The sequence below is a fragment of the Trachypithecus francoisi genome, unplaced genomic scaffold (genome assembly GCF_009764315.1).
Source record: "Trachypithecus francoisi isolate TF-2019V2 unplaced genomic scaffold, Tfra_2.0 Lachesis_group20, whole genome shotgun sequence".
NCBI classification, from domain to species: Eukaryota; Metazoa; Chordata; class Mammalia; order Primates; family Cercopithecidae; genus Trachypithecus; species Trachypithecus francoisi.
In genome coordinates, this window is record NW_022681466.1 from 32,431,073 (window position 1) to 32,458,254 (window position 27,182).

General features: G+C 48.6%; 1 protein-coding gene across 9 annotated transcripts in view; it reads left to right on the forward strand.

The window, feature by feature from the left end:
* Positions 1-27,182, forward strand: part of MSI2 (musashi RNA binding protein 2) — a 429,302-nt gene that overhangs the window by 324,767 nt on the left and 77,353 nt on the right. For all 9 annotated transcript variants that reach the window (XR_004430686.1, XM_033183607.1, XM_033183612.1 and 6 more), the window contains one exon: positions 14,972-15,054. Coding sequence is in view for 8 of the 9 variants with exons in the window: in XM_033183607.1 (XP_033039498.1) it covers positions 14,972-15,054 (83 nt within the window). In the remaining variant the exon portion in view is untranslated. The remainder of the gene's footprint in view (positions 1-14,971; positions 15,055-27,182) is intronic.

The window sequence follows — 27,182 nt, forward strand, 5'->3', positions numbered from 1 at the left end:
GAGTCTCAGTTTGAAGGGTGAACCTCCTCAGTGCCTCTCAGCACTGTGTGCTGCTCAGCCAGGAGGACCCAGGAGATCCTGAAATTGACTGGTTCTTGACTCCTGTGAATTTCTCATGCAAAGATCCCATCGTGGGTGTGGGGAGGGGTCCACACCCACTGGCAGTCACTGAAGGTCCGTGTTCCCAGCCTACCTCCAGACTTCTAGCAATCTCTGTGAATAAGGGGCAACTTCAGAACCAGAGACCATGAAGTACCATCTCACCTTCTCCTAGAGAGTCTCCAAAATTTTTTAATTGTGCAGAAAAAAAATTAGCATGCAGCCCCCCAATATATCTTACCTAATTTTTAATTTATATGCATGTACCGCTATGTTAATATTCATGTATATTATAAAATCTATACAAATAGGAATATAATAGGATACATTAAGGATTTTATTTATTAATAATTAAAGTAATATTTTTATTACTTTAGAGAGCAATATCGTTGAATATGCTGGTTTTAAAAAAGAATTCTTGATTTAACACTTCATGATCCAACTCGAAAGGTCGGATTCTAAGTTTAGTTTATTTTGATACTTGGTTTTAATGCCTGGCAAAACTGAAAAATACACCTCACAAGATAAACAGATCCCAGCGGAGGAAGCACGATTCACTGTGCTGGCTAAATCATGATACTAATTTTTCAATTCCATCCTCCAATTATGCAAAGGATTTTGTTGAAATTCAGCTTGTAAATTTCCATCTTCCCTGATGTCAATCAGTTTTTCATGCAAACTAATCAAGTGTTGCATTTTTATATTTTTAACAAATGGGTTCAAAATCCACTGAAATGTTCATTTTTTTTTTTCCAAATGAGTCTTTACAGTTCTGTTTCTGGATTTTAAAAGTCTGCAGATATGAGAGCTTTTGTAGATGACCTAGTTACATCATTTTTAGCAACAAAAACACAAAACAATAGAAATATTTTCCAAACATTTGTTTTCAAAGCACTTTCTCTACAGTACCAGTTTCTGTTGAAAATTAGGTTCTTCCTCACTCACTTGGCTGCAACTTATTCCATCTGATCAAGACATGTTTTGGGGGTTAGATGTGGCTGGTTAGGTGTCTTGCCTGAGGGTATGGAAAGGGTTGGCTGACCATTTTCTTTTTGGTGGCATATGCTTGTATCATTAGTATTATCTCCAGTCCATGTTTTCTTTGCAGTTACCTACTTTGTAAGGGTTGGTTTTCTTTTTTTTTTTTTTTTCTTTTTTTGAGACTGAGTCTTGCTCTGTCACCCAGGCTGGAATACAAAGGCACAATCTCTGCTCACTGCAAGCTCCGCCTCCCGGCTTCACACCATTCTCCTGCCTCAGCCTCCCAAGTAGCTGGGACTACAGGCGCCCGCCACCACGCCCAGCTAATTTTTTGTATTTTTAGAAGAGACAGGGTTTCACCATATTAGCCAGGATGGTCTCGATCTCTGACCTCGTGATCCACCCACCTCAGCCTCCCAAAGTGCTGAGCCAGATCGCATAATCTATACCTCCATTTACTGGTTACCTGTAAACAGCACAAGGTACCAACTGTGCTCAGGTGAGTAAACGAGGAGCCACTCTAGCCTCACCCTCATGGAAGCATTTCCTCTTTTCCATAAGTGACTTATAAAATAAGGACAAGTGTCTTGCTGACGTAAGGACATGTGAAGGCACTGGGATTATTCAGTCATATGTTAAATGTTAGTGAAGCTGGAATTACTTCTAGGTGACAAAAATTAGGCATTATACCTTTTTCCTTCTCCCAATGTTTTTTTTTTTTTTTTTTTTTTTGAGACAGGGTCTCACTCTTTTGTCCAGGCCACAGTGGCATGATGTTGGCTTACTGCAGCTTTGACCCCCTGAGCTCAAGCAGTCCTCTCCCTCAGCTTCCCAAGTAGCTGAGACCACAGGCACGTACCACGACGTCAGGCTAATTTATTTTATTTTATTTTATTTTATTTTTTGTAGAGATGTGATTTCACTCTGCTCCCCAGACTGGTCTCAAACTTCTGAGCTACAGCAGTCTGCCCACCGTGGTCTCCCAAAGTGCTGGGATCACAGACATGAGCCACCAAACCCAACCTCCCAAAGTTTCTTAACCCTAACTGAATCACTTGGGAGATTTTAAAACATGCAGATGCTGGGGTGCTACCCCAGACCTAACTCAGTTCTGAGGAGGGGACCTGGACATCAGCATTTTAAAATTTTTTCCTGAGTGGCTCTGATGTAAGACTCACTATTGAGAAGCAGTGTTCTAGACTGATGCTTCCTACATTTTAATTTGCATAAAATCACCTGTTAAAATGCAGATTCAGGTTCAGTGGGTCCAGGGTGGGGTCTGAGACTGCATTTCCAACCAGCTCTCTGGTGGTATAGATGTGCTGATTGGTAGAACACCCTAAATAATGAGCTCCAGACTGTGCCGCCCCCTGTCTCCGGTAGCCTCCTCACCTCCTTCCTCCCTCTCCCCATCTTAGGTCTTTGCTAAAGAGTCAGGGAGCAGTCTCTGCTCCCTCCTGGCAGAGCCGCCATGCCAGTCCAGCTGCCTGGGCTGCTGGTCACAGCTTCTCAGAGAAATCTGGCTTCCAGATGTTAAGAACAGTTCCTTAACAGCTGGAAGAATATAATAAAATAGGCCAGACCCCACCCCATAGTGCATAAGTATGTGTGTCTCGTGTGAACCACTCATCAGAGGCACCCGATGGTCATCTGCCTGCCCACAGACTCCAGGCAGGTTTGCTGGCAGTGCAGCCGGGTGGGGTCATTGGAGATGCTGGCAGGAATGACCTCTCTGTAGGGGGCGCGGAGGGAACAGTGGGCACCCAGCCAGGGCTCTGTCAGTGGGACTATTCTGAAACCATACCTCATAATAAAAGTCATATAATTTGTGGCAGCGCTGAAAACCTGCTTCCAAGTAGTGGTTTCTTGATGGAGTTTTGGAACCTTATCTGCGGTTGGTAACCATTCCCTGAGAACTTGTTGGAGAAAGACGAGTGGGCATCTTGAGAAGACTGCTGGGGAAGCTGAATGCACCAAGGTGGGGGGCCAGCATGCCCACACCCTGTGCAGCCAGCACAGGGTGACACTCAAAGATTAATGGATGATTTTTTTTTTTAACCTAAATGAATGCACCTTAGGGTCTTTTTTTTTTTTGAGTCGGAGTCTCACTCTGTCGCGCAGGCTAGAATGCAGTGGTGTGATCTCGGCTCACTGCAACCTCTGCCTCCCAGGTTTCACCATGTTGACCAGACTGGTCTTGAACTCCTGACCTCAAGTGATCCACCTGCCTTGGCCTCCCAAAGTGCTAGGATTACAGGCACGAGCCACCACCACACCCAGCCCTCTTAGGGTCTTCTAAAAGTAACAAGGTGACCTAGGAATTCACTGTATGACTTGTTTTACCTCTCCCTGTCCTGAATCTTATCCCATCATGACAGTTGGTAAAGCACCATGAACGTCTACCTTACAGACATGTCAAGTGGATTTTAACAAGTGAGGCTATACAGAGACAAAAGTAAGCATGTGTGGAGATAGAGATTGGGCTAGAAGAGAAATAATAAGGCTAGTGTGACTGATAGCAGGGGCTAGCTGTCTTCTCAGAGGTGCAGGTGTTTTTAAGCAATCCTGGCTGGTGAGGTGGATCATTTGTCTTACAGAGGAGGATACTGAGGGTCAGAGTGGTTGAATAACCTGCTCAGAGTCATGCAGCCGGTTGTGCTAGAGCCAGAATTTTAGCCCAGATCTACCCAGCTCCAAAGTCTAAGCCCTTTTCCACCCACCTCAGTGGGGACATTAAGTAGATTGAAACTCCCTCTTAGCGTGTGTGTTGCTGGCTGCATGGATGAGGCTGGAGGATGAATGTGAGAGAAGGCGACAGTTTGAAACCCACTCTTTGGTGGAGTGGATGGGGGTACCAACCCAAATACCCACCTCCAGAGGGAAGAACTTCCAGCTGGTACCCCATCTCCCCTGAGCTCAGAAAGCCCTGAGTTGAGAATCCTTGAAGGCCACACTCCTGCAGTTGGTGCTCGCCAAAGCCGCCTCAGGCTCTGTGGTTTCCAGAGCAGACGTGGAGGCGGCACGTCCTCGTGCCCTTGCTCCAGCTGCGCGCACGACCTCAGCCTCCTCTGCCCCGCTGGGCGCGAGCTGCAGTCCTGGCACCTTCTGCCGGGGTCCTGATCTGAGCCAGTTGTCTAGCGATTTAATTTGGTGAATTTACCACTGCGTCCCAGAGTTTATATTGGCACTTAACAGCAGTAATATGTTTCTCTCTCGCCAAGAACTGACTATTTTCCCGACCAAGATGGAACACCACGCACAAAAAATAGGTTTGTGAACTAATCTGCTGCCCTGACAAGTGTCATTCACAGAATCACTGCTATAGAGCGCACTCGGAATTAAATGAGGTTGGGGTTGTCTGGCCTGGATCACAGGTGCTTTTTCCCACTCAGTTAACAAGAGTCTGGGATGAGACACCCTTTCCCCGCAGCCGCAGACACTTTCAAATCACACTATCAGTATTCATGAGAGATTTCTCTCTTAGAAAAATGGTCTGAGGATGGTTAGAGGTCTCTCTCTCTCTCTCTTTTCCCTTCTAACCTCCCTTTCTTCCCTCCTGGGTGGTTCTTTTTAGGGTGACCCCACCCCGTCTGTCCTTATAAAACGCAGCTCTGTAAACATTTGTCTAATTTCACAAGCTCAGGGAGGTGCGCCCATCAGTTAAAAAAATTCTCCTAGTGCCTGATGCCTGTTTGAAATTCTAAAGTGGAACTTAATTGCTTTCGCATAAGGATTTGATTCGGGCAAACTGCCCATACCTCTGGGAGTAGAAGCAGGATCTGTCATTTACGCTTTAGTGTGAACGGGCTCCTGAACCTGGGAGAAAACAGCTTTGTCTTTCCCTGGTCTGCCTTGGATTTCAGAGGCTTTTTAAAGACAGCGTTATTGAGGGGCACGGTGGCTCATGCCTGTGATCCCAGCCCTTGGGGAGACCAAAATAGGAGGATCACTTGAGGCCAGGAGTTCGAAAGCAGCCTGGTAACATGGCAAAACCCCATCTCTTAAAAAAAAAAAAAAAAAAAAAGTTTCCCACTTCATGTAAGAGAGGTCTTCAAAATTCTCTTTCCTGTAGAGAGTTCTGGATTCTCTTCTACCATATGGTCTCCACTTAGCTTGTCCTGAATTGGGAAGCATAGGGCAGAGTCAGGCTTGCAGCAGCATCAGAATTACCAGAGACCTGGGTAAAAACGCGGTTCCTGGGCGACACAGCCACTGAGACCATGTTAGGAGTCGGCAGAGCTCAGGGATCTGCATTTTTGACAAGCCCTTCCCCCATGAGAGATTCTGCTGCAGGACCACACCCAGAAACATTGGTCTAGGAGCACACTTGGCCTTCACCCCCACCTTGATATACTGTCTAGGAGTGTCCATAAATAAATGGTCGCCAGGTTATGGTGGCCAACTGAAAAAACTCTTTGTAACTAAAGCCTAATGAAACACTTGGTGGTTCATGGTTGGCACCTGACTTTTAGAAGGGTTCTCCTCACATTTCAAGGTCAAGGGTTGGCCAGCACATCCCTGAGCTGAAAAGAAAGAAAAGCACCTTTCCAGTTGAGAAATTGGCTCCCCTCTGGTAAATGCCGCCAACGTAGCTTAATATTAATTTAGGGAATGCAGTCTTGTGCAGTTCCATGGAACTAGATTGGAAATCTGATAGTGCCATTTCTGTTATCTGATTCCTCACACACCTGAGATCACTCCCCGCCCTCCACCCAACTCCCCCCCAGCCCCAAAGGTGGCTGCAGAGGCGCAGGTGTGAGCTGGCTCACTAAGTCACTTTCCCCCTCCTGATTAAGCGTGTTGGGGAATAAAGGAGACCCGTGTCGACTCACGCCGATCTCTGCCTTGCCTGTGCTTGAGCCACTTGTAATTCCCCGCAGCCCCAGCCAGCTCTGCAAGGCAGAAAGAAATATGACCAGGCAAGTTGAGAAAATAAATTAAACTAAGTGTCAACTTTTCTTGTTTCTCTCCTCATTATTAAGAGATGGAATGGGGCTCGTTTATCAAGCAGGGGGAGAAATTAATTGACACGGCTTTAATATCATGATGTCTGGCGTGTCTGGTCACATTCCTTCATTTTTTGGAAAGGCATTTTATTATAGTTTACAGCAACCAGCTGCCAAACTACTGGTGTAAACGAGGAAGCAGGTGCATGAAGGATGCCACAGTGGAGGGGCTGCGATGCCACCCTGGAGGGGATGGAGACATGGCAGAGAAGGAGGGCCAGTTCAGAAGGGACCCCAAAGGGAGGCTGCTTATTCTGGGGTGAGAGAGGAAGGAGGATATGGGGGAGGAGGGAGGGCTGTGCTAAGAGGGCATGCCCGCAGACCCCTGGAATCCATCATGGGCTTGTTTACTGGCCACCAGGAGGGCAGTCTCCAGTATCTCCCTCTGATGGCCTCCTGACCTGAAGTCTTTGTTCTTAACCATCCCCGAGGCTGGGTGCTGTGTGCAGCTCAGGTCAGCCTGCCTGCCCTTTTCTTTCTTCTTAATAAGGCTAGGGAAGTGAGCACTTCTCTGTCCATCCCTCCAGGGCAGCTGACTCATCTGAGAGCCAGTTTGCTGCAAAGAGACCTCTAGCATCCAGTCTGGCATCCCAGTCCTACTTCAGGTACATCTGCGGTTGGGGGTCTGGAAAGGTTCAGAGAAATCACTCTGCTGTGCTCATCCTAGTTAGACTGGCTTAGGAGATGGTCTAGCTGTTTTTCTGTGTGAAGGTCTTCTTTGCTGTGTATCTCTGAAAATCCCCAGTGCCTCCTTCCCTGCTCTTACGTTTAAGAAATCAGATACTTCAGGGTGCAGGGGAAGCCAACAGAGAGCTGGAGTGGATGACCACATCTTTTCCCACTCTCTCCTTGCCCTCCGTCTGCCGGGTTGTGAGGACCGAGGGCTTTTGCCTATTTCATAGATGTTCTTACAGGGAAACATGGCAGGGACAGGGTTCAGGGATGCAGTTGTTGGACAAGGTAGGAGTTGAGTATGGAACAGTCTGCCTTCATATGAAGAAGGTGGGCTGCCGGGGAGAGAACACAGGGTCCCGCCGGGGCCTCAGTTCTTTATCTGTAAAGGGGGAACGATCATTTCTATTCATGCTCCCCAGGGTGGGGCTGGGGGTGAAGATTGAGTTACAGAGTGGCTGCTCGGTGAGGGCAGATGAGCTTTCTCTTTTTAACGTTATTAGAATGTGGACTGATCATCAGTAACCGCCTTTGGGAAACAGATGTGAGTTGTAATGGAAGGAATCCTAGCCCTTCCCACCTTACAGAGTCCACATTGGCACCTGGGTGTGAAAGCACACACAGCCTAATCGTCACCCACCCTTTCCCAATACCTAGTGTCTGAAAATGCCCAGGAACCTCTAATAGCAACCCCAATTGGCTCTCACTGAAACCAAGCTGTCGTGCAGTGATTTCCCAACATGGCAGCCAGTAATCAGAAACATGCTACTGCTTTTGAAAAGGTAGCTTGTTTTTTTCCTTGGAACATATTGATCTTCTGAGTTACATTTTTCTTCAAGCAAAGCCAAGCCATGTGATGCTACCTACCCATGCCTGCCGTGCATCTGTGCACACTATTCATCTCTTCTGTGCTTCCAGGTGGGGCCTCAGACCTTCCAAGTTTAGGGTTGCAGGACAGCTGACTTGCCAAACCTGCCACAGGTCATGGAGGTGACCTGGAAATGTTCCACACTGGGGCTGGGGACAGCCCGAAGCGTGGGGTTGCCAATGAACACACAGCCAACTGGGGCTTGACTTGTGATGGTGCAAGCAGACCACCATGCCTCCTTGCCAGGTCGGCCCCTCTCACAGTCTCTGAGCCATATGGCCACCAAATCCAGCCCTGAACACTTACTGATCCAAAGAAGACCCTGACAGTCTGCTCCAGAAAAGTAGCGGGGAGTATGAAAGTAACTTGGGGTACCACTCCTGGGTTCAGCTCCTGCTAAACATGGTTTAGTGGCCATGTCACGATGGATGAGTCACTGAACTGTGCAGAGCAACTGAGCACAGTGACAGTAGCAGAGCCTGCCCTGCCTCTCGCAGAGTTGCCTTGGGGACCAGGTAGGATAATGGATAAAAAGGATTTTCAAACGAGAAAGTGCTCCCCACGCCCAAACCCAAGAGATTCGTTTGTGCTGGAAGCAAACCATGAATATTGCTTTCCCCAAATACTGGGTTATTAGCAAGAGAGGGAAGTTGCATGAGTTATAAATATTCTTAAGTACACATACCTTAAATTTCTCATGAGATACTCAGAATAAATTTGACAATCTGGGGTTTTTTCTTCCCTCATTTTTTTTCTCCATTAACCAAGTGTGTTAACTCATGACTTGCATTGATTTTCACTGAAGATGCGTTAGATACTACATGATTGCCTATTAGTGTTCATTGACCTATATGATAAGAGAAGAAAATTATTTTTGAGGCTAGGAGGAGGCTGTTCCCATCTTTCTCTCTCTGACCTAAAAAAAAATTCTCTTGTAAGTTAACTGTCGATGTTCCTCGGTGACTGCATTTGGAGCAGGTCATTTTAATTTTGAGGTATCTCGTTTTCAGATTTCGATCTTCTTCTGTGTATGTGTGTTTTTTTTTTTTTTTTTTTTGTAGCCTTGTAGTATTCAGATGAATATTTAGTTTTGTTCATTTGGATAGAAGAGGAGGAAAAAGTTTGACTGTTAAATGCTTATCTCTTAAATAGCACTTACTTGTTAGTTTCTAATAATAGCTTCATTCAAGAGAATGCTAGAATTTCATTTTTAAATGCTCCCTGTCAACTGCTACCCTATTAATATCCATTTTTAAACCACTGGTGTTTAGGGTTAACCTTCCCACCACCTTCTTTGTCCCAGCTTTGCTGACTTGTGGAGCTCCTTGGAAGTGTAGGGTGCAGTGTTAAGGTGGGGGCTTTGTGGGGGGGGGGGCAGGTGCCACTTTGCTGATGCCAATTTGGTGAACTAGTCTCTTATCCCCTTCTGGCCCTTTGTTTCCCCCACCTCCCCTGGTTGTCAGTCCCTGGATCTCCTCCCCATTCTGGGTGGGGGCTTGAGTGAGTTTAAATACCCAGGGAGGAGTTCTCTGGTTCTTAGGACCAAGGGAGCAGTGGATGTCCACAGGGGTAACCCAGAGGGCCCCGATGGAGTGCCAGCCCTCACAGACTCACCGTGGACTAGAGCCCTCACCCTGCCAGGGGCTGGAGCAGGACCCCTGCTTCTGCCTGCTTCTTTTAGAGGTCCAGAGAGGCAAAGGGACTCTCTGGGGCACACAGCTTGTTGTCTGGCCCCTTGCTGAGTGAGGATAATTGTGTGTGTCTTTTACCTGGCTGCTACACCTCAGTTTGATGGGCCTTCCTGAGGCTCCATTTCTGATTCTCTGTGGGGCCCTCTTTTAGGACAATGAGAAGGAAACAATCATGACTCCCTGTCCTCCAGCTCTCCCAAATCCCCTGTACATCCAGTAGACTGTTCAAAAGACTATGATGCCTTGAAAACCTATGTCAAAACAAGCCAGGCACAACAGTACAGGACATATAGTGTATGATGCCACTTGTATGAGAAAATTCATAGTCATAACAGGTAAAATATAGGCCAGTGTGGTAGCTCATGCCTGTAATCCCAACACTTTGGGAGGCTGAGGCAGGAGGATCGCTTGAGCCCAGGAGTTTCGAGACCAGCCTGGGTAACATGGTGAAACCCCATCTCTACAAAAAAATTGCAAAATATTAGCCGGGCGTAGTGGCACACACCTGTAGTCTCAGCTACCTGACAGCCTGAGATAAGAGGATTGCTTAAGCTTGGGAGATCGAGACTGCAATGAGCCAAGATTGTTCTACTTCACTCTAGCCTAAGTGGCAGAGGACTGAGACCCTGTCTCAAAAAAAAAAAAAAAAAAAGGTAAAATAGAGGTGACTAGGGCTGGGGGAGGGGGAAATGGGAAGTTATTTAATGGGTACAGAAAAGGTCAGGAGGTGGATACTGGTGATGACTGCACAGCATTTTAAGTGTACTTACTGCCACTGAATTGTGTGATTAAAAATGGCTACAATGGCCGAGCACATTGGCTCACGCCTATAATCCCAGCACTTTGGGAGGCTGAGGCAGGCAATCACCTGAGGTCAGGAGCTCAAGACCAGCCTAGCCAACATGGTGAAATCCCGTCTCTACTCTAAATACAAAATTAGCTGGGTGCGGTGGCATGCACCTGTAGTCCCAGCTACTTGGGAGGCTGAGGCAGGAGAACTGCACGAGCCCGGGAGGTGGGGGTTTCAGTGAGCTGAGATCGCGCCACTGCACTACAGCCTGGGTGACAGAGCAAGACTCTGTCTCAAAAAAAAAAAAAAAAGGCTAAGATGGTAAATTTTATGTTGTATATTTTTACCACAGTAAAATACTTATTTCAGAAAAGAAAACTGTGATGCCAAAAGGATTTTTCCCACCCATCACTCTATCCCAAATTTCTGACCCCAGTGTTTTTGTCTTCCACTGCTCATTTTAATTCATTTTGGGGGTTATTCACCACTAAGTTACTAATTTGTTGTAAATGCTAATGCGTCTGTGAAATAAAAATGATTATATGTTAAGCAATAACACTTATTGATAATTAAGTGTTCTATTGCTTCTTTGCTTTCCCCAAATAGAATAAATAAATATTTTAGACATAATCAAGTTTGTTCTCTGTGCTCGGGCCAAACAGACAGAGATGTTGAAATGATATAGGTCTTTAAAATACGGCAAATGAGTCTTGGCATCGCTGAATTGTTATGCATTCAGGGTACATAGGCTTGAAATCCAGGCTATCTCCTCTAATCAGAAAAATCATTTTTGTGATACTTGAATTTTGAGTCCTGTGGGGTTAGGAAAAGGACCAGCAGGGAGAATATCAGAGTCAGAATTTGAAATGATGCCCTGAGTCTTGCCCCAACCCTTCCCGGTGCAACGGTCTGCATTTTAATTCCTGTCTCCTAGCTCAGTCGCCCTTCCTCCCGTCTCAGAGTGGGAAACTGGGGCATCAGAGAGTCCTGAATGGTATGGAGGTGATCTGTGCAGTGGACCAGGAAGGAGTTGGTTTGCAGCAGGAAAGCAGCTCCCATGGCAAGGAACTCAGCCATGGCCTGCCACGGTGACTTGACTTACTCTGGCCTGTATTCTAGGATCAAGTGTGTTTGCTTAGCTGCAAGGTGGCTTTAAACCAGGCTGTCCTCTGGCCTGTGGAGCGGTGCCCTTCACTGGTGGCACTGACTTCATGCTCTTCCACCATAGCCAGAACAGGTTTTTCTCATTCAACCACTGTCTCCTGCCTTCAGTCCAGAGCAGCATGATTGGCCAAGTCAGCAGGCCTGGTGGGAGGAGGTCGTGTGCGGCCCCTCTGTGTGGGATATGGGGGTGGCTGAAACCTAGAACCTTGCTGTATTCGTTTTCTGTGGCTGCCATAACAAATTACCACAAACCTGGTGGCTTAAAACAACAGAAACTTCTTGTCTCACAGTTCTGGAAGCCACTGCTGCACTCCCTGCAAATGTTCTGGGAGACAGTCATTCCTTGCCTTCTGGAAGACCAGCTTCTCAAGGCTCCAGGTGTTCCTGGTTTGTGGCAGTACCACTCCATTCTCTGCCTACCTCTGTCTTCACATGGCCTTCTTCTCTTTCTCTGTGTCTCAAATATCCCCTGTTTGTTTTTTAAGGACACCTGTCATTGGATTTAGGGTGGACCCTAAATCCAGGGTAATCTCTTCTCAAGATTCTTAATTAAATTACATTTGCAAAAGCTCTTTTTCCAAATAAGGTCACATTCATAAATTCCAGGGATTAGGAGGACATGGATGTATGTTTGGAGGGCCACTATTCAACCTGCTACACTTGTCCTAATTAGCAGTGAGGTTCCCTGAAAACTGGCCTATCCTGGCTTGTTTTATTTGCAAGGTGCCTGGGCGTGGGGGCGGGAGCAGTGGGGTGACCTTCAGAGACAGATGAGACCCAGAGTGCCCTGCAGGCTGGAAGTGAGGGGTGGGAGGGAGAGGCTCTCCCTGCATGAGATCCTCTGACTCGTGCCTGTTTGTGAATTGTGCAAGCAGAGGGCCATTGCCTTGTTGATCTCCGCGTCCTTCACAATGCCTAGCACAGGTGGCAGCTGGTAAATGCAGAAGGAAGAGCGGAATCAGTCTTGAGGCAAAGCAGTGACTCAAGTGGATTAGCAAGATGCTCAGAACCTGGAGGAGCAGAAAAGGCTCATTCAGTCACTCACTCAGCACTTAGTGTGTGTTGGGGACCCTGTTCCGTCCTGAGGACCCTCAGAGAACAAGACCCCAGCGTCACCCTCTTGCAGGGTGCTCTGGCTTGAAGTCACGCTGGCCAAATTCCGCAGCCTCTGCAGTGCCGCCCCTCCCTTCCTGTGGAATTTCAGGAGGGCGCTGGCTCTTAATCCATTCTCCTGGGGCCAGTTAGGATCTGGGCCCTGGGGGGGGGGGGCCGGTGGGGGAAGGGGATTAACCAAAAAGATTAAGTCCCTGGCTGAGTGCTCCAGGGGTCCTTGACTGGGTGGGAGTTTTAACCTGATGTTTTTAAGGCTCCTCCCAACCCAGAATTCCTGACACATACCTTGGTAGGGTGAGCTGAACGCCCTCAGGAAACTGAAAGCACTTAAAGCAGCGCTTGGGGAACAAATACACCAAAGCCCAAAGAGAAGATATGCCCAAAGAGAGGGTATAGGATAGTGTTCCCAGTAGCTTTCTCTCAAAGGACTTGGTTTAGTGGGCAGGGGGTATAAACCTGGTCAAAGGTTTTTTCGTTGGACGGCATTTCAAACGACGTGTCATGTCGGATGTCTGCTTCAGGCCTCTGAGGTGACTGACAACCTAGCTTTTACTGGGTGACACTGGGAGAAACTTGCCATCTTTGAGCCTCTCCAGCAGACACTCGTGTCCACTTTATGGTATGTCTGATGCTGTCTTATGTATCTACAACGGGCTGGACTGTGTATGCTGGGAGCATTGGCCCAGTATTTGGTGTGTGGTGGTAGCAAATGGCATGACAAAGATCGCGATTGCTGTGTTTCGTGGTCCTAGCCTTCTGTTTTACTGGAAATGGTTTGAGAGCAGAGAGTAGCCTTTTTTATTCTCGTACCGAAGAATCTGCTAGTCCCTGCAGGAGCTATGCTAAAGGAGCTCCACATATCAGCTCCCCGTTTCCTGGTGTTCCTTAGAAGAAGGTGGTGTTAGAGTTGGATGCAGAAGAGTCAGAAGGGACCTGAGAAATTCCCTCTCTGTCCTGTGTTGCAGAGACCCAAAATAGACAGAGAGCTTGAAAAGGAAGCATCTGTATTTTACTCATTGACTGGAAACACAATTATCATAATATAATTGTGATAGAACAGCCATTCCATTTTTGTCTTCCTGCTTGGTGTGTCTAGCTTAGTGTTCAGCCAGGTTCGTACCTTTCGGGAGAAGAGTGTCTTAGTTGGGGCGGCTATAAGGAAGTACCAAGGTCTATGAAAAATAGTTTATTTCTCACAGTTCTGGAAGCTGGCAGTGTAAGAGCAGAGTGCCAGCACGGTCAGTTCTCAGAGGGGCCCCCTTCCTGTGTACAGACAGCTGCCTTCCTATTGCATCCTCGCATGGTAGAGAGAAAAAACAAGCTTTCTAGTGTCTTTCTGTAAGGGCACTAATTCCACTTATGAGGGCCCCATCCTCACCTCCCAAAGGCCCGAATTCTTAATACCGTCACATTGGGAGTTTGGATTTCAACATGAATCTGGGTGGGGATGTGAGGGGCAGCGGGAGGTGGCCACAGACACTCAGATGGCAGCAGACAGCCTTGTGAATCCTGATTTGGGTTGTGACAGGAGGTGTGGAACCCAGGGTCCAGTTCTACCACCTTCATTTGCAGATGCAAAAGTTGAGGCTCAGAGAGGGGAAGGGGCTTCCCCAGATTAAACCTAAAGTAGATGCACAGTGAGAACTGGAAGCCAGGTCTCAGTCTCCCCATCAGTGTGTCTGCCCCCACTGCCTGTGCTCCCTGGCCATGTTAGCGCTACCACGTGGCAACTGCATCCCATCCAAGGAGGGTGCAACCCTGCGTGAGGCCATGTGGTAAAGCAGCACTTACTGAGTGGGGTCACAGATGGGGCCACATGCTGGAAACGCTGTCGGAGGCGGGAGGAGAAGAAAGAAAGGGGCAGGAGGGTAGGGAGAGGAACTGAGGATACTGAGCAGCAGTCGCCTGCCAAAATTCTTCAGTGCAGCTTGTCTAGCAAAGCCAGTCTCCAGCCGAGTAAATACAGTGGATAGCTGACAGGCTGACAGCAGGCATCAAACAGTCTTAAACTGCCCCAAATCCACGGCGCTTTTGAAGCAGCAGTAGAAAAAGGATGCCTGCGTGGAACACAGGCCTGAAACTTTTAATAGTTTCTTCCAGGCCTCAGGATGTCCTGATGAGGTATTAGAGGAAGTAATTCAGGAAGAAAAGGACAAATAACCGCCTCCGTCTGGAGGCCGACCCGAGGGCTGGCCAGGGCTGCTCGCGGAAAGGGCAAGCGTGGCCCCGCAGTGATCCACGAGGCTCTCGTTAGCCCACCTGCCTGCTGCGGTGCACAGAGCCGCGGGGCTCTGACCCTTGTAAATAACAGACAAGTAAATTTCTTGTTTGCTTCGGGGCAAATGTAAACCACACAGTGCCCGCTGCATGTGGGTGAAATCATTAACTTTTCCTCGCTGTCGGAAGGGTGCTCCGTACAAATTAGAAATCATTGCCTCCAACCTCAAGGCCCTCCCAAGGATCCGCCCACCTACCCCCAGACCAGGAGGCTATCAAGACCTCAGGATGTCAGAGAAAAAACGTGGGCCTGCCAGAACTGAACTCACCCCACCTCTCTTTGTTTTTTCTTCTCTCTCTTTTCCTTTAGGGTTTGGATTTGTCACTTTTGAGAATGAAGATGTTGTGGAGAAAGTCTGTGAGATTCATTTCCATGAAATCAATAATAAAATGGTAAGTGTGTAAGGGTTGTGCTGAAATGGAACGCCCCCTTCCTCTACGTACACACCCCGTCTTGCAGACTGCTGCAGCCCATCATCAGGCTGGAGTGGGCAGGGGTGGGGAGGGGCTAGATGCTCGGGGTCCGGTCCTGTGAACAGTAGCAGTTGTTTCATACTGAGGTGGACAAACTCTATAAAGGGCCAGGTCGTGAATATTTTCATCTTTGCAGGCCATACAGCTGACTGCAACTACCCAGTTCTGCTGGGTAGAGTCCATAGGCAGTGAAGGAGTAGGGCTGCGTTTCAATAAAGCTTTGTTTATGGACACCAAAATTTGAACTTTATATACTTTTCACAGGTCACAAAATATTAATTTTTTAACCATTTAAAATGTAAAAACCAGGCCAAGCATGGTGGCTCACACCTATAGTTTCTGCACTTTAAAAGGCCAAGGCAGGAAAATCACTTGAGGCCAGGAGTTCAAGACCAGCCTGGGAAACAGCCAGACCTCATCTCTTAAAAAAAAAAAAAAAAATTAGTGGGCTGCAGTGTGCCTGTAGCCCCACCTACTCGGGAGGCTGAGGTGGGAGGATCACCTGACCCTGGGAGGTTGAGGCTGCAGCGAGCCATGATCACACCACTGCACTCCAACCTGAGCAACAAAGCGAAACCCTGTCTCAAAAAAATAAAAATAAAATAAAAAGTAAAAACCATTCTTAATTCTTGGACTTTACAAAAACAGGCAGAGGGGCTGGATTTGACCTATGAGTCGTAACTTGCTGACACCTGGCTTAGGATATTCTTTTGCTGCGCAGCTTTTGAGGGGTATATCCTAGATAGGAAGTTTACTGCACCAAACTGTTTCTCTCTTTGGGTCCTGCTGGAAAATTAACATTCCCTCCCTTGCCATCAATTAATTTCTGCCCTCTTGATCAGCTGCTTCCTTCCCTCTCTTTGGCTCTTTAAAGTTCTTTTTTCTGCCACAGCAGCCTCAAAAGGAAGGGAGGTTGGATTACTGGAAGTTTGGGAAGCCATGTAGGCCTCCCAGATCAGTGGCCACCAGAGGGTGCCATATCATGCATAGCATTTGCGCACTCAAAGTCTCAAACTCCTTTCTTCAGATTGAGTGGGGGGTGAAAATTCCCTTCTTTGTTGGCTCCAGGAAAATAGAAGCTCAGCAGGTGTTTCTGGAACCATCAGCAGGTCCTTCAGAGCAAAAACATTTTGGTTGGCTATGAGAGCCTCCAGCCTCAAGAGAAGAGGGAGGGCGAATTTGTGTTTCAGTTGCCGCTGTAACTTTAATATTTTCTTCCTTTTGTCAAAACATTTCTTGCTTCTGAAACATGCATTCAGACATGCATTGTATATTGGTCTGATATGTGTTCACCAACTTTAAATTCAATAATAGAGCTTTTAGTGTGGATAAGATCAAAGCAATCTGCTTAGCATGTGGTGCTACAGGCCTGATTCAATATTTGACTTGCTAATTTTTTCCCAGGGCACTAAAATAATATTGTTCATATTGTTCCTTGCCATCATATGCATCTGAAATGAAAATACTCTTTTTTTGCCTACTGTATGTTGGAGGCATCAGCTCAGACATTAAAATGGGAGGGGGGAGATAAGTGTGTAGGAATAACACAGGTCCCCTCGTAGGCTTTCTCTGCTCCCCAATTGTCAGCGCGAGTTTACAGTTGGTACTTTTATCTTGGTAGGTTACTACTTGCTATTTTTATTTTTATTTTTATTTTTTAATTGAGACAGAGTCTTGCTTGTTGTCCTGGCTGGAGTGCAGTGGTGTAATCTCGGCTCACTGCAACCTCTGCCTCCCGGGCTCAAGCAATTCTCCTGCCTCAGCCTCCCAAGTAGCTGGGATTACAGGTGTGCACCACCATACCCAGCTAATTTTTGTATTTCTGGTAGAGACAAGGTTTCACTATGTTGGCCAGGCTGACCTCAAACTCCTGACATCAAGTGATCCACCTGCCTCGGCCTCCCAAAGTGCTGGGATTACAGGCATAAGCCACTGTGCCTGACCCGTATTAGCTATTTTTAAAATGAGAGAGACAGAGGACTTAAATGAAACTTGCATCCAGTCCCGGATGCCTTGTTTATCCCAACCAGAGCACGCCATTGACAGGCTCCACTAAGACTGCTGGGCAGTGGGCAGTGGGGAATAGAAGAGGCAGCAGATGCCATTCCTGTCCTGAAGCCTTAAGGGTTCATCAGGAAAGGCCAGATGTAGACCAGAAAGACATTGCTCCGTGTGTCACCTTGAATGCATATGTGTAGCCCTTCACTGTTGACAGGCTTTGAAATGAACCTGAGACACAGATGGGGAAAGGCTTTATCTTGGGAAACTGAGGCTCAGGGGATAGGTCCCAGGCTACCCAGAGAGTGAAGGAGCATAGATTTTGAGCTTACTGGTGCCAGAGGAACTGTATAGACACTTGTTGGAGCTTGGGGGTGGGAGGGTGAATCCCCAGATGACCCGGGCAGCAATCAGGAAGTAGAGCTTCTGCCCCAGAAAAAGAACCCATGGGGGCTGGCTTGAAGCCAAAGAGATTTGCAGCCATTTTCCCATTTCATGTTTATCACCTTCTCTGCCACCCAGGTGGAGGTTGACTATGTCAGGTGCAGGTAACCGGGTTTTTAGTGTAAGGGTTTGTGTTTGCCTTTGAATCTGGGGCTAATACTTGTTTTTCAAGAGAATGAGTAAAGATGGAAGTAGACAAGAGGAAGAAGTGGGGGCAGAGTGATTAGGATCACAGGCTTTGGAGGTGTTGGTCCATGTTCCCAGCACAGCCCAACAGTTATGAGCTCCAAGGGAATTTAAAGGCCCTGGGAGAGGACTTTGGAGAAGAACACTGGGCCTTGCTGAGCTCCAGTAAGACAGGGCTGGTAATGATATTGCCTCACCGGGTTGTTAGAGACTGGGTGACATACCATGAGCAAAGGGCTTAGCACAGTGTCTGCACAGGGTGCAAGCTTGATCCGTGTTAGCTCTTGCCATCATCCACGTGCTGTCATTGAGAGATATTTGTCCAGCCAGTTCCTCTCCTCTGAAGAAGGATGGAATTTAAAGGGTGCTGGAAGAGAAGCCTGGATCCTGAATTGTTTTGGTTTTTGTGATACTGGTTTCTACTTCTGAGGCCCAAAGAAAGGGAAATGAGTTTAAACTGGTCTATGGACAGAATTCAAATGAGATATCCGGAAAAACTGAAAACTCTGAGACTGCCAAGCAGGAACACGGATGATTGTTAGAATGTGTATGGGAGTGTTTCATAAACAGGACTGTGCTGTGAAACCACAGACCCATCTCCTCAAACCCTCGCAATCTTTCTGGGCATTTGGCAGGAAGTGGCAGATAGCTGCCCCCCGGTACATACTGGAGCCATGAGTTTTTGATATTCGCAGATAGGAAAGGTCTTAGTGCAGATTAGTCACAGACATAGGACTTGAATCTAGGTCTTCTGATTCAATCTCATGTGCCTGGCACTTAGGAGACCCTGTATAAATAATTGTGGACTACATAAAGGATTCACTGAAGGACCACATGTCTGTGAGGCACATTATAGTTCCTAAAGCCATCTCCCATCTAATTGGGTTGGGGAGTCGCTTCCTGGGCATTTTTTAAAATGGAGGTCCTTCTCTACCATGTAGAAGGGCCAGGAGCAGGAATGAGTCGTTCTGCTCTGCAGGGGACCAGGATAACAGTCTTTGGGAAGTGGGGATCACAGGAACTCCCCATGTAGGCCCTGCCTTAAGGAGGTCATCTCCAGAGGGGGCAGCAGGAGGATGCCCAGAAAGACCCCACATGACACCCTTTCACACATAAAGATCCCACAAGTAGCTGACATTGCGTGGTACAAACTACATACTCTGCTAAACATTTTATGCATCATGCATCTTATTTCATTTGATTTTCACTTACTCTTCAATCATTATACGTATTTACAGATTGGCACGACGAGGCAGAGAGAGGTTAAGCAGTTTGCCCAAGGTCACATGGTCAGCAAATGGCAGCCCCAGAATTCGAGCCCAGAAAGCTATACTCCAGAGCTCATGTTTGTACCTATCAGGCTGTGTGTCCTCTTCAGGCCAAAAGGGACTTTCAAGGCTCCCTAGCTGGGCTGCAGGCCCTCCGCCACTGACCGCCCTTTCCCAGTCAGCTCTGTTGTGGCCTATGCGGTTCCACGTTCTTCTAGTAGAAGAGCGGAGGAGACAAGCCAGATTCCCAGCTAGGGAGAAGAACCACGCTTGGATTTTGCAGGTCCCAGATCTCCATGCCTCTTCCTCCACTGCCACAAGCACAGATAAGTGACAAGCATGGGCCAGGAGTTGACTGCCACCCAAGCTCAGGGCCAAACCCACAAGCCCTCCAAGCCAGAGCGAAATGCAAATGTGGCTCTTTATCAATAAACACACACAAATGCATGCACAGAGCCGCCTCGTGACCCATCAGAAAGGGGCTCCTCCCTGGCTACTCTGTGTGCCCCAGTGCGGGTGCAGCTAATAATGCCTCCCGTCGCATTCCCCTGATTGAAGCAGCCCCTGAGCAGCAGGGACACTTGCTTGATGAGTCACCAGAGCCCAGCCTTCAAGCGGCCTCCTGACAAGCCGGGCAGCAGCAGGAAGGGAGGTGAGAATTGACAAGAGCCACCTCCAGGCATCCGCAGAGGCCTAGTACAGCCTAGAACTTGAAATGATATTGGGAGCCATCACCACCCTCGTTGGGTGAGAGCGTGGGTACAGCCTGAAAGATGCTTGGGACGAGGGCATCTTGAGTAGAGCATTTCCTCACACCTGATTTAACAGGAAGGAATCGGTGCTTATAGGTATTGGGACCATGCTTTACGTGCACGCTGTCTCCTTTTGTCTTCACAACATCCTGAGCGGGAGTCCTCGTCTGATTTTACAGAGGGGTTCACTAGAGCTCAGTAGCAGTGGATCTCCTGTGGTGGGACAGCTCTAAGGGGCAGAGCTGGGATTTGAACCTGTGTCATTCTGGCTCTGAACCCTCTGTTCTTCTCATTATACCTTGCTGCCCATTTAGGCAAACCTAATATTTGAAAAATATGGATTTATATGATGGGTGGATATCAAGAACAGTTTTTATTTGCTTCATACAAATACTACTACAGGATTACTTTAAATCAACTTTGTCCAACCCATGACCCACGGGCCATGTGCGGCCCAGGATGGCTTTGAATGTAGCCCAATGCAAATTCATAAACTTTCTTAGAACATTATGATTTTTTTTGTGGATTTTTTTTTTAAGCTCATCAGCTATCTTTAGTGTTAGTGTATTTCATGTGTGACTGAAGACAATTCTTCCACAGTGTGGCCCAAGGAAGCCAAAAGATTGGACACCCCTGGTTTTTTTTTTTTTTGGAGACAGGGTCTCGTTCTGTCACCCAGGCTAGAGTGCAGTGACATGATCTTGGCTTACTGCAACCTCTGCCTCCCAGGTTTGAGTGATTCTCATGCCTCAGCCTCCTGAGTAGCTGGGATTATAGGCATGCGCCACCATGCCCAGCTAATTTTTTGTGTGTTTTTAGTAGAGATAGGGTTTTGCCATGTTGGCCAGGTGGTCTAGAACTCCTGGCCTCAAGTGATCCCCTTGCCTCTGCCTCCCAAAGTGCTGGGATTATAGGTGTCAGCCGCTGCACCTGGCTACACCCCTGCTTTAAATAGTCCTTTTTCTCACTCCTTTAAGGTGATAGGATTTACAGAAATTTGCTAAGTAACTCATGGATACAGCTACTTTGGTTGTCCCTTGTCTTGGAATGAGAGGTCTGGATGCTGGTAGTCAAAGTGTGGTCCATGTACCAGCAGCCTCGGCAGCCCCTAGGAGCTGGTTAGGAATGCAGAGTCCCAGGTCCCACCCTAGACCTACAGAGTCAGAATCTGCATGCTGACAAATCCCCAGTGATTGGTGTGCACATTAAAGTCTGAGAAGCACCAGGCAAGGGCCACTGCTAATGACAGATAATGTGGGAGTTGTGGGTCATAAATAGACCAGCCATCATCAGAAGGAAGGGACTTGGGAATGAAGGGGGCATGGAGCCAGGCCAAATAGGGCCAAGCCGGGCCTGGCACCTGGGCCCCCAGGCCAGTCTGGTGCTTTTGGCACCACTCCATACTCCCTCTGTGGTCAAACAGAGACCAGATTTCCGAAGATCTCCCGGAGGAAGCTCTCAGTGCCAGGGACTGCTCCCGACCCTCACCATGCCCTTTCCCTTTGTGTGCAGGCCTTGGAGCATTGCTTGCAGAAAACACATGAGGCATGCATCTGTTGGGGTAAAGGGCTCAATTCTCCTGAGTGAGGTGCACTTGCTCTTGTCCCCAAGTCGGGACCTGCTAGGTCACTTAGAGGCACCAAGAGAGCTTTGGAATCTGAGCCTGAATCCCAGGTCCACCGCTGGTGTTTCTGAGACCACAGGCGAGTGCCCTACCTGTCTGCACCAGTTTGCTCCTCTGGGAAATCAGAAGGTTGAGGATAGCTGCCTTTTGCAGCTTGTATAAAGCCCTGATTTGATACCTGGAGGTCTCAGCCTTTTCTGTTGTAGGGTATGTAATTGGGTAGCCTTGAAGGCATCAGCCCTTGATAACTTCAAGTTTCCCCATTGGGCCTAAGCCAGGGGCCAGCAAATTTTCTATAAAGGGCCAGAGAGTCTCTGTCACATCTATTCAGCCCTGCCATTGTAGCGCACACACAGGCAATATGTAAATGAAGGGGTGTGGCTGTGTTCAAATAAAGCTTATTTACAAAAACTCATGGCAGCTGGATTTGGCCTGCTGGCCACAGTTTGTTGACTCCTGGACTAAACTAATCTAGCTCAGAGCAGGTCCACTCAGGGTGCTCCTTGTCTACAGGGGTCCAATGAAAGGCATTTAGCCAAATGGTCAGCCAGTTTCACTATTAGGAACACATTTTTAGGGGTGGAGTAGAAAGGGTGTGCCCCAAACAGGCACAGAGTTTGGGGATAGCAGCCTGTGAAAAGTATCAGTGCCTTCATTCTTTGGGGGAGCCCCCAGGTGGGGAGTGACACGATGGTCAGAACAGGGTGCTGTCAACCAGGGAGGCCTTCCTGGTAGAGGGTGCCTCAAGTCCTCAGTGCTGAACCCCCTTCCACTTCCCAGCTTGGTGGCCTTGGACAAGTTACTTACGTGTTTTGGCTCTGTGGTTCCCCTTTCTGTAAAACAGGTTGTGGTAGTGCCTGCCTCAGAGAGCGCTGTCACCTAAGACTTGTAAGGGTTTGGAACAGAGCCAGGCCATAGCACGCTCTATCAGAGTGATATCACCACTGTCATCGTCGTCATCATTCTTAGAATTATTTTACTGAGGAAATACGGAGTTAGCAGGTAAGGAGGTCCTCAGCAGATTATAAGTCAGTAAAATGCAAGTGTGCAGGACCTGGGCAGGACTGGGTCCCAAGTCTACAGGGCAGGGATGGAGAGTATGAGGTAGGCACTCTCAGTGCCTCTGGGGACGGTCCTAGGAGAGGAGGTGGTGCACCTCCCAAAGCAGGAGGAGCCCAGAGATGTTTTTGTCTAGGCTCCGGAAAAGCTGAGTCCTACTCTTCACCTGACTCATTCTTTAGGAAGTTTCCAAAAAAATCCACTTCTAAGAGCAAAGCCTAGTGAGATCTCAGGCCTGCTGCCCTTCAGCCCAGGGCATGCCTGGAGGATTGACTCGGAACTGGGGATTCTGGGGAAGAAAGGGCAGAAGGATAAGAAGGGAGGAGAGTCTTGAGGTGTCCTCTTGGACTCAGGGCTGCGGTGCTGTGACCAGCCCATCCATGGAGGCCAGCCCCAGGCTAGGGTCGGCTTCTGGGCCCTGCCACCTGGCAGGGTGCCCAGTGATTGGGCTCACCCCCACTCCCTCCAGCTGCTCCTCCTCAGCCCTGAAGACAGCTCAAAAGTGGTGGGTGTATTTGTGTGTGGGGAGGGGGGCGGGTAATGTGGGTGGAATTAACTAGGTTTCTGTATTCACGATCCTATTTGTAGCATCATTCTCACTCGTAAGCTAATTTTAGCCATCCATTCTGCTTCTGTTGCCATTTATAAAATGAGAATGTCAAATGCAATATTAAACAAGCAGGATGAAGGCAAAAAAGGAAATGCCAGAGAGGCGTTTAATAAATGAATCTGGTGTTTACGTGGGAGAGGGAGAGATCCTGCCCCCCACGCATCACACACGCGAGCGCGTGCACATGCTGTTTGTGTACAGGCTGTGTTAACGAGAGCAGAGTGATTAGTGTGTTGGGGGAGGCCGGGTGGTTTGGTGGTAAATGTTTGTTGCTCTTTACGCAGAAGTAATTTGGCCTGCAGGGAGTGGCCTCCCAGTTGCCTGAGTAGTTCGCTTGCCCTCCATCTGTCCTCTGGTGATGTCAGTGTGGGCAGGGCCAGGAAGGGCAGTGGTCTGTCTCCTCAGTGTCTCAGCACCCAGTGCCTCTGGGCTTTTCTGAACATGCTGCCACCAGCGTCCCCCTACTTCAGCCCCAGGGCGCAGGGTCATGACAGGGGAGCATGGAGACCACTAGGAGGGGCTGCTCCCCCTTCTCTTCTGCCTCTTCCCCGTGCAGAAGGCAGGGCATGAACAGTCTGCGCCTGTATGCAGCTGCAGAGACCAAGCCCAGAGTAGCGTGTCTCTTGCCTGGACTCTTGCCAATTTCTCTTCTAGTTTCACTCTAGTTTCCCCAGGGCCTGGGAGTTCTGTCTCTGGTTCTTCCTTTGCCCTCTTCTTTCAGGGGCTCTGCCAAGAAAAGAAGGCTCAAGCCATACCTTTTATTTTCTCCCTCTCTTAAATAAATGAAGTTAGGCCCTGTGCAGGGCCTCTGGCCTAGCCCACCGTGCACTGGGGTAAGCACTCCTCCAGCCTTGTGGCGGAACCTGAGCACCTGCTGGAGGCTGAGGTTTCTTTCCACTTTGAAATGCCCTTGCAGGTTCCCAGAAATGAAAAGGAGGACAGCTGCTGCTGCCACCATCAGCTTTTTCCCCAAATAGTGCAGCCTGGGAAGCTCTCTTTACACATCCTGCTGATGAAAGCAGAGATGGGACCTACCTGGCCGACAGGTGCGGGGAGGGTTAGGGAGAAAGGCAATGACTGTGTGCTAAGAATCTGCTGTGCTGGGGAGGCTGCTGCTCTCTGTCTTCCTCTTCAGTCCCCAGTCTGAGATTTCAGTGAACACAGATGTGAACTGACTTCATCACCTTCAAAGGCACTCACCTAGGCTCCATGTGGAGAGGGCAAGGTGTGACTCAACCAACTTTATCCAGTGCAAGCACTTTATAGGATTAGCTCCGAGAGCCCTATGGGGTAGGCACAGCTGTCACTGTTTTAGAGATGAGAACATGGAGGTGCAAAGAAGTTAGTCAGCTGGTCTCAGCTCAGAGAGCCGGCAAGTGGAACAGAGATTTAAAGCCAGGAGCCCTAGCCCTAGGCTAGACTGCTGTATAACAGACTAGGCACCCTCTCTCAGATCTGGGCAGGGCGGGGGCTGCAGTTATTGAGTGCTTCTCAGGTGATACTGGGGACCAGCTCCTCTCTACCCATTGCCTAGATTCTGAGGACCTCTGAGGGAAGAGCCACATCTCAGCCACATTCATTTCTGTGTCCACACCCAGCCCCTGCTTGGTAAATAGGAGATGCTTAATGTTTATTTTTGGTTTATGACCTATTTCACTTTGCCATCACTGATTGTAATAAAAACACTGAGCAGAGGAAACGGTGGATGAAATTAATTCTGGAAGTGGTGAGGAGATCAGTTGTGGAAGCTAGCATCTGGAAGGCTTTGTGAACTAGACCCAGATAGGCCTTGAGGGTTGGGTGGAGGGTGTGGGGAAAGGCTGTGTGCGGTGGGGTGGGGTGGGGCTGGCAGTCGGAGACCTAGAGGAGGGAGCAGAGGTTTTGAAGCTGGGGGTCTACGATTGAATTCTGGCTATGCTTTGTGACCTTGGGCGAGTCATTCCTCGGAACCTGTGTCCTTTTCTGCTGTAACTATGAGGCAGATAAGGCCATCGCACAGAGGAAATGAGGCTCCATGCAGTAAGGGAGTTGACAACCGTGGACATTCTTTGAGGACTTCTGTGTGCCAGGCACCGTACTTTATATCCATTATGTGTATATGTTATATAATATATGAAAATTGCACACACACACGAAGATGTTGTGGCTGTGCCTAGTTATGGATAGCACTCAATAAACAGTGCATGCCTTCCTCCCCAGAGTAACCCTGCTGAGTCAAGATTATAAATCTAATAGGTCTCTCAATGCTTTTGCAAACAGATCTGGGCCATTTACAACATGCATGTGTCCTGGAAAGTAGACATTACTGCTGCCTGCCTTCCCCTGCCGAAGCTGGCAGCTCCATTTCCTTTTGCATAGTAACCCTTTCCTCTGTAGGCTGCATGGGCGGGTCCCACATCCGTGAGGACCTTTTTGCAGTAGAACAAGAAAAGTTATCATGTACAAGTAGGTCTGCTGGTGCTTGGCCACACGCTGGTCCCCGTCCCCAAGGACCGTGCCTGATTATGATGTCTGGGGAAGGGAGAAGGGAGGGTCTCTTCCGCTCACTTTCCAGTATCCACAGTGACCAGCCAGGAAACCTCTCTGTGTTAGGCCGTTCTTGCGTTGCTATAGAGAAATACCTGAGACTGGGGAATTTATTTGAGAAAGAAGTTTAGTTGGCTTACCGTTCAGCAGGTTGTACAGGCATGGCGCCAACATCGCTGGGCTTCTGAGGGGGCCTCAGGGAGCTTTGACTCATGGGGGAAGGCAAAGTAGGAGCAGGCACATCGCATGGTGAAAGCAGGTACAAGCAAGAGAGAGAGTGCAGGGAGGTGCCACACATTTTTTTTTTTTTTTTTTTTTTGAGAGGGAGTCTCACTCTGTCACCCAGGCTGGAGTGCAGTGGCCGGATCTCTGCTCACTGCAAGCTCCGCCTCCCGGGTTCACGGCATTGTCCTGCCTCAGCCTCCCGAGTAGCTGGGACTACAGGCGCCCGCCACCTCGCCCTGCTAGTTTTTTTGTATTTTTTTTAGTAGAAATGGGGTTTCACCGTGTTAGCCAGGATGGTCTCGATCTCCTGATCTCGTGATCCGCCCATATCGGCCTCCCAAAGTGCTGGGATTACAGGCTTGAGCCACCGCGCCTGGCCGGTGCCACACATTTTTAAGCAACTCTGAGTAAGAGCTCACTCATCACCAAGCAGGTGGCCCAAGCCATTCACAAGGGATCCACCCTCATGATCCAGACACTTCCCACCAGGCCCCACCTCCAACTCTGGGGAGTACATTTCAACATGAGATTTGGGTGGAGACAAATATCCAAACTATATGACCACCTGAGTTTGCAGAGGGCGGAAGGGCTCGTATCAGTGAGGGAAAAGGACTGCAGAGTGGTTAGGGACCCTTCCCCTGCCAGACTGAAGGACCAGGGCTTCCCAGAACAGCTGTCAGGATTTCCAGGGATGCAATTGCTGCCTCACCAATCCCCCAGCCCCTTAATGGCTTCTTAAGGCCTTGCCCTCACCCGGCCGCATACTCACAGTAGTCAGGAATCCATCTTGCCTCTGGCCCTGGGCAAGAAAGCGTCTGGATGGAACTGAAACCCTGGACCAGATGTTAGAACTGAGTAGAGGTGACCTGGCTCTCTGAAGGTCATACAGGGAGTGATGGTGACACGCCCATCTCAAGTGGGAGCTGCACATGGAGGGGGAGCCGAGGTTCCTGCGTTTCCCTCCCTGGGCCACTCCACCTCCCCTGGGTGGGTTCCACCCCCTCTCCTTATTACCTCATAGCCTCTTTCTCCAACTCATTCAACAGCTCTCTCAGCAGCACCAGCTTCCTGGGTATGAGACCTGAGCCGCGGCTTGGCCCTGCCCTCAGAAGGCCCCCACACTGGTCTAATGCTCTGCTCTTTGTTGCCGTCTTGCAAATCCTAGTCATTGTTGGACAAAGGACCCCTCATCGTCTTTTGGCCATGGGCCCTGTTCGTTCTGCTATGAGGCTGACTCGGGGCGAGGTGCCATGCAGGTACACAGTAGGAGAGTTGAACCCCGATCAAGGGCTTGTTTTGTGTTTATCTTCCTTGCTTTGCAAGTTCCTTGAGGTTGGGTCTCCCCAAATCTTGAT